At 34.9% G+C, this 8,308-nt stretch overlaps 1 protein-coding gene across 1 annotated transcript; it reads right to left on the bottom strand.

The window, feature by feature from the left end:
• Positions 1-3,279: 3,279 nt before the first annotated feature.
• LOC120356306 (glycine receptor subunit alphaZ1-like) lies at positions 3,280-8,013 on the bottom strand (the record flags this gene model as incomplete). The annotated part of the gene is made up of 5 exons (XM_039445225.1): positions 3,280-4,706; positions 6,305-6,479; positions 7,009-7,190; positions 7,611-7,633; positions 7,822-8,013. Coding segments are annotated over 5 exons (728 nt in total), but the record flags the coding sequence as incomplete, so codon positions are not given.
• Between the last annotated feature and the right edge of the window lie 295 nt (positions 8,014-8,308).

Below are 8,308 nucleotides of genomic sequence, written 5' to 3' on the forward strand. Positions count from 1 at the left end.
TAACTGTTTAAAATTGGGTCATTCTTTGAAACACCCGGTATAATGTATATCATTTATCATTTATTTATCATTATTCTCGTGGACATAATCACAAATCATATATATATATGATTAAATATGTAGTGTTGAACACAGAATAAAACCAAAACGTTCTAATAATTTTTTATTCACATTATTTAAGAAAATACAGGTTTAGTAGGTTTCACATTGAAATCAAACTTAAAAATATCATGAAGGTAGAAACAATATCATTAGAGGTTGACACAGTTAGTAAAACATATTGAAATTAAAGGTGATGATCTCTTATCCATTCAGAGCTGCGATTTATTAGAATAAATTACATAGAAAAAGTTTTATAATATTGAAATTCTCTTGCGGTGTTAAAATCAAACTTATATATCATGAGGTAGAACAATATCATTAGAGGTTGACAGTGTTTAGTAAAACATAATGAAATTAAAGGTGATGATCTCTTGATCCATTCCGAGCTGCGATGTATTAGAATAAATTACATAGAAAAAGTGTTATAATATTGAAATTCTCTTGCGGTGATTAAAATCAAACTTAAATATCATGAAGATAGAACAATATTCATTAGAGGTTGACAGTTTTGTAAAACATATTTAAACTGAAGTGATGATCTTTTGATCCATTCAGAGCTGCGATTATTAGAATAAATTACATAGAAAAAGTGTTATAATATTGAAATTCTCTTGCGGTGATTAAAAAGATCGTTAACTGTTTCATCAGACAATTTATCATTCCAGAAGAATAAGAAACAAATTCATTCAATGAAAATATTTTTCTTTTCGAAAACTGAGTTCCACTATGGATGATACTTCAATATTCAACCTCCAGTATCTTCAAACTTGCACAATATTATAGTATTGCATTTTTGATCCAATTTTTATAAATTTCTATGAGAAATCAATAATTATTTTTCCTACAGTTACGTTGAAAAGTGGCCATTGCTGCACTGATTACAGAACGCAAAGAATCACTTTTCCGCTCTAGTGCGGGAAAAATTTTTCTGCACTCCAGATTTGCAACATGGCAACGCAAAATACTTAGTAGGTTATATGGAGCAACCAGTGCAGCAAAATCAAAATGAAGTTGGTAACAGTGACTGGGCTGCTATAGTGGCGACGGCAACGAAGCACAACCGCTAATTTTACATTATATATTATACCAAGGACAACGAGGACTTTAGGATTTAGGTTTTTATCAATAATAAAATTACACAGAAAAACATTTGATGGATTTCAGACAATTTTACCCATAATTACCCACTTTCATATTCAATTGTACTGTAGGAAAAACTTAATGTGAAATACGTGCGCAAAGTTCCTCTTGCTGCACTCAAGAAACCAAGAAACCTCAGTAAACGTTTCTTTCGGTGCAGCAAACTGTCACTTTGCGCACTAGTTGCACAAATACTATTCCCTTTTCTGTTGAGGTGGAATTTCAAGGAGGTATATTCAGTGATATTTCAAATTTGGAGCTACAACGGATGAGACAGACACTATATAAAAAAATTGACAGTCAAACTATTTACAAGGGTAGTATAGTAATTTAACGAGCTACTCTAAGTTTATTGTGAAAATTATAAGTAGCTTTTGACAGTCAGAATATCTATTTAAAAATAAAGTACCCTACAACCAATAAATGTACTGAACAGTAAATCTTTTGACACTTCATAACATTGCCCTTTCTTAATTAAGCTGGGTTTACACCAAAGTTATTTATTATTTATATTATTAGAACAGTCACAAACACGATATTACAGTTATAACAAAAAGGTTAATAACTTAATCCTTATGATTTAATAGATTAAACGGATCTTGACAAACACATATGTTCATCATGTGTATGATAAGTTATGTTCAATCTAATAGAATCTATCAAAACTAGTAGTTCTGTGAACAGTAGACCTCACACAGTATTCTCATCCACAAGTACCTGATTGAAACTATAGACCTTATGGAAATACAGCAATAGCCTGGCTTCTCCACACATCTGTGTAATCATTATCAGCTGATTTATGATGAATAATTCTATAGTTCGATTTTCACGGTAATATTGGCGTATGAAGGAGGCTCCTTTCTCCTTTTAATATTATATCCTTGTAATGCAAAATTTCCAAAAACCTTGTATAGGCCTATACGTCGACGCGCAATTAAAAATGAACATAGGCCTACCTGTCAAATTTAATGAAAATCTATTACCAATGCCAATCCGTCGACTTGAATCTTGGACCTCACTTCGCTCGGTCAATTAAGTTACCGTTTTAACATTTTGTTCATAACTTTGGTGTAAACGCAGCTTTACCCATTGGTACCTACATTATTGAACTCAATAACAAGTCATATACATGCATATTAAAACTCTAGTATTTCTTCATAAAATTCAACAAATATATGCCTACATTCACACTTATTTCTCCATAGAATTCAACAAAGTTGTAGCTGTACAATAATCTTTTGACACTTCAATAACACTACACTCTTTTAAGCTGCGTTTACACCAAAGTTATTAACAAAATGTTTATTTCTCTATCCTTATAGATTCTATTAGATTGAACATAACTTATCATACACATGATGAACATATGTGTTTGTCAAGTTCCGTTCAATCTAATAGAATCTATAAGGATGGATAAATAAACATTTTGTTAATAACTTTGATATAAACACAGCTGTACCGATCTGGTACATTTAAACTCGTTAATAATAATTCATATACATGCTTAAAACTTTAGTTATTATTTCTTTATAAAATTCAACACACATAGGCTACATTCACGTCTTATTCCTCCATAGAATTTAACAAAAATTCATTCACCCTTTTTCATTAATAACATTTGACATTCATCCATTATTTACCGTACCTTTATTTGTGAGAATGGATGAAAAAAATAGAACTAAAGACTCTAAAACTAGAACTTTCGAATGAAATGAAAATAGGTAACAAAAACATTAAACATTAGCCTACACACAAAAAACAAAACATTACAATTTCTTCCCTTGATTTTTTTCCACTCAACAAACATTACAATTTCTTCCCTTGATTTTTTTCCACTCAACAAACATTACAATTTCTTCCTTGAATTTTTTTCCACTCAACAAACATTACAATTTCTTCCCTTAATTTTTTTCCACTCAACAAACATTACAATTTCTTCCCTTGATTTTTTCCGCTCAACAAACATTACAATTCTTCCTTGATTTTTTTCCACTCAACAACATTACAATTTCTTCCCTTGAATTTTTTTCCACTCAACAAACATTACAATTTCTTCCCTTGAATTTTTTTCCACTCAACAAACATTACAATTTCTTCCCTGATTTTTTTTCCGCTCAACAAACATTACAATTTCTTCCCTTGATTTTTTTCCACTCAACAAACAGTACAATTTCTTCCCTGATTTTTTTCCGCTCAACAAACATTACAATTTCTTTCCTTGATTTTTTTTCCACTCAACAAACATTACAATTTCTTTCCTTGAATTTTTTTCCACTCAACAAACATTACAATTTCTTTCCCTGAATTTTTTACCACTCAACAAACATTAAAATTTCTTCCCTTAAATGTTTTTCACTCAACAATCATTGTGAGGTGATCGGATATAGGTATAGTATTAAATTCATTCATTTTCACACCAATTTAACATGTTTCTTCAATTTCTGAACGCGTTTCAAGACACTTGGTCCCATCTTCAGCTAACAAGGACGTAGGCCCACCCTGACACTGTTTCAAAGATGGTTGGGTAGATGGGAAAACTCGATACCACCCTGGAATTGGTGGAAATTTATATTGAAACTGCATATTACTGCATAAATTTTATCTTCGTTCTAGCAGTTTCAATATGAAAATTTCGCCAGTAAAAATTATATCATTGATAGATGAGAGAACTCAATACCACTCTGGAATTGGTGAAAAATTTGTATTGGAACTGCATAAATTCCATCTTCGTTTCAAGCAGTTTCAATATGAAAATTTCGTCAGTAAAAATTATATCATTGACTATCAGCTAAAGTAAAGCTGCGTTTACACCAAAGTTATTAACAAAATGTTGATAACTTAATCCTTATAGATTCAATTAGATTGAACGGAACTTGACAAACACATATGTTCAGATAGTATGATCAGTAAGTTATTCACTTTCTCTCTCAGTTTATTATTATATAATATGACCAGATAGTTATTCAGTTTCTCTCTCAGTTTATGCCAGATAGTATTACCAGTAAGTTATTCACTTTCTCTCTCAGTTTATGCCAGATAGTATTACCAGTAAGTTTTTTACTTTCTCTCTTATTTTATGCCAGATAGTATGACCAGTAAGTTATTCACTTTCTCTCTCAGTTTATGCCAGATAGTATGACCAGTAAGTTATTCACTTTCTTTCTCAGTTTATGCCAATAGTATGACCAGTAAGTTATTCACCTTCTCTCTCAGTTTATGCCAGATAGTATGACCACTAAGTTATTCACTTTCTCTCTCAGTTTATGCCAGGTAGTATGAGCAGTAAGTTATTCACTTTCTCTCTCAGTTTATGCCAAGTAGTATGACCAGTAGAGGACGTTGAAGAGAGCGAAAGCTAGTGGGAAGCAGAGCCTCGAATATTCGTCTATCTGTCGTGCCATTATCATGTTTTTGTTTGTCACGTGACCTGACAAATCTCCGTGAGTTAGGATCACTTTCTTCACCTGTAACATACAAACACAATTGATTAAATTCAATTATTGAATACTAGCAGGTGACCTGTACTCTGAAGAGTCTAATTAAAAACTTGGCCGACTGAAATTTTCAAGAATTCAAAATAAGCCTATAACCATCCTCAGTAGATTAAGACCTATTTGCTAAATCACAAGTGAACTGTGAAGTCACAGTTGAGTGGTTGAGACATATATTATGATGATGCGTCATTCGTGAATTTCCTATCCAGTACGTATATTGGTCATTTATTCATTCCTTTATTATATTATAGATAAATAGACTGTACCGGACACGTATACTGATTATACAGAGTGAGTAATATTTATGGACCCTTCAATAATTGGAGACTGTTGTGTGGATATATCGACAGTAATCGGCTTGAGATAACAGTAAAAGTTGCGACATAAACGCCCTATACCATGGGATATCTACTACGCTATTGTTTCTCTATGGTTATACGCCAAAAGGTGGAGTATTCGACCAACAACTTATCCTGAAAGTTACAGTATTATATCCACAACAGTCTCCATGTATTTAAGGGTTCCCATACATATGACTCACTCTTTATATGTTATAAACCAGCTTATGACGATCCATTCCTCTTCAACACAGGACTAGCCTTGATGAAAAATTATCGTTATATTCTCACTTTACAACTCAGCAGACTATTTCGTTGTGAATATGGTACAATCTTTCCAAGGCAAACGCACACAGCAACAGACAGGTGGAAAATAAATCAAACGTCTTCATGAAGAAGTAAAAAAGCAGACATATGGAGACGTTGCAACAATCAAACAGCTGGGCATGGATTCTTTCTCCTTCTGTCTGCAGTCGTCTGCCTGTAGGGAAGTTGACGATAAAAAAGGCAGTGTAGGAAGATGAGAACAGCCTTTTAAAAGATACCTTTGGATTTTGTTGTCAGAATAGTATAATTAAATCTATCAAAAGTAGCCTATTTTTTATTCATTCCTCGATATATTTCAAATATCTTACAACTGTAACAGCGGCATACTTGTCTTGCTGTTTTGCGGCTATTTACCTTTGAACATTTTTGTAAGGAAAGTATAATATTAATATACCAGAAGTAGCCTGTTCTATTTTATTCATTTTCTGATATACTTGAAATATCTCACAACTATAACAGCCACAGAGTGTCTTGTGTGTTTGTTGGCTAATCAACTTTGGATTCCATTGTAAGAATAGTATCATTCATCTATCACAAGTAGCCTATACTTCTGATACTGTAATAGGTGAGATATAGTGATACTTGTTAATAACTAAAACATTGGAATATTATCTAACATAACGTATTTATTTCAAAAATTACATACAATGTTGCGACACCTATGTTAAAGATAACACACTGAAGATGACAACATAGGTGTCGAAAAATGTGTAATTTTTTTAATAGGCCTCGTAATATATCCAACAATATTCTAGTGTTTTGAATGTAGCTTATTTTATTGGATCATTCTTGAATATATATATTTTTGTTAAATCTTACAACGAATTTACTTCATATTTCTAAGACTTCATTTTGAGAATATTATGTTAGGATTTATTGTATTTGAAAAATATAATATCTTACAACAGTAACAGCAACCGCCTCATCTTGTTGCTCGGTTGCCAATTGGGGAGCACCCTTAGTGATGACTTCACCATTTACTCCGTCATGGATCAGAGTTTTGCGCAGATCTCCGGAGACAGTTTGCGCCACATGTAGTTCACGAACGTGAACTCGAGCAACGCGCAGAACACGAACGCTGCAAGCCAAACAAACCAAATTCATTCTAAGTGCAGGGACACACGATCCGGCGACATCGCCGTCCGGCGTTTTCGCCGGACCCGGCGGCAATTAGCATTCAGAACACACGACAGACGGCGAAGCTGCCGTCCGGCGTTTTCGCCGGGCCCGGCGGCAATTATATCCTATATTATTATTATTGTTGGGATGAATATTTCCTTCCTGTAGGACAGTCGCTGTTCAGATACAGGAACAAAAAATTGGAAACTAGACGTAACAACAATATTATACTCGACACTGAACGAAAAAAGGACAACACAGCCAGTTGAATCAGGGTTGAATCAGTGTTTCAAACCCTGCAGAAGAAAATATCGTAGCAGCTACCCTTACAACCTACCCTTGTAACCTACCCTTGTAACCCTACCCTACCCCTTTTGTAACTTTACAAATGTTAATAAATAAAGAAGTGGCATGGGTGGGGACAGCGCCGTCCGGCGTTTTCCGCCGTGTCGTGTGTTCATCTCCATTATAGTACAATGCCCTGCTACTGCTTTCCGGCGGCAAAACCGGACGGCGAGGTAGAGAAACCCGTCGATATCGCCGGGTCAATTTCTCGCCGGGCCGGCGTTTTCGCCGTCCGCCCGTCGCCGGCGTCGTGTGTTCTGCCCCATGCCTTCCTGTGTACTTCTTGCAACCGGACGGCGATGTCGCCGGATCGTGTGTCCCTGCACTAAAGAGGCGTTAACATTAGTCAAGTTCACTCGAATTCAAGTTCTGTAGTTCTGTATAGAGACGTTCACTTAGTCAAGTTACTCGAATTCAAGTTTTGTAGTTCGTATTCATTCTAAAGAGCCGTTTACATTTGCCAGTTCACTTGAATTCAAGTTCGGTATGAATATAGTACTATAATAAGTCTTTACAACAGACAATCAACTATTCAAATGATTCAACATACTTTTGTGGCAACCGGCCATGAATGAGTTGCTTGAATATTGAAAATCTGTTTGCAAAACTGGAAACACCTGGCAGCGAAATTTATAATAGAATAAATTACTTTACTATATTTATTATAGTCTTAAAATATAAAAGTGTTTTCTTTATATACCTGTGCCGGTTCCCATCCATACGTCATGGCCTTCACCTAACTCACTTGGGGCAGTCCACTCTGAATGCCTGCAAATAAAATAAACGTTTCTCATGAATCGGAATAGATTAAAACTTAAATATAAATTCAATGTCATACTCAATCAGTGTCCTTGATAGATGCATGCATCTGATAATACTATTATTGAGAGTGCAAGACTAAGGTGCAAAACTATTCTCATTCATAAATTAATGCTATAATTGATTGAAGGATTGACCAGAGCTCTGTGAGGACACAGCCAGGAGTGTGGTGACTCCGAGGGTGGTGCGCCCTGGCACAGAGTCCACATCCATCCAGAAGGAGACCCAAGAAATGACCACTATCAGGATGGTCGGCAGGTAGCTCTGCACCAGGTGGAAGCCCACTGACCGCGACAGGTAGAATTCCGCCACCAAACAGCTGTAGTTACCTGACAAAACAACAGAAATTAGGAAATTAACTGTAGAAAATAGTCTCAACAAAATTAGAAGATAGTCTCAAAACAGTCACACGAATATATCTGTAGTTAGGCACTACCTCTGTAAACAAAGCCGTAGTGCTTTCGTGTGACGTCAGCACAGGTAGGGCTCCTACACCAATAAAAACACTAGCTGATATAAATCAGCTGAAATCAAAGAATTTTTATTGGTGTAGAAGCCCTATAGGCACTTCCTCAGTAAACAAAGCCGTAGTGCATTCGTGTGACGTCAGCACAGGTAGGGCTC

The sequence above is a fragment of the Nilaparvata lugens genome, unplaced genomic scaffold (genome assembly GCF_014356525.2).
Source record: "Nilaparvata lugens isolate BPH unplaced genomic scaffold, ASM1435652v1 scaffold6441, whole genome shotgun sequence".
Classification (NCBI taxonomy): Eukaryota; Metazoa; Arthropoda; class Insecta; order Hemiptera; family Delphacidae; genus Nilaparvata; species Nilaparvata lugens.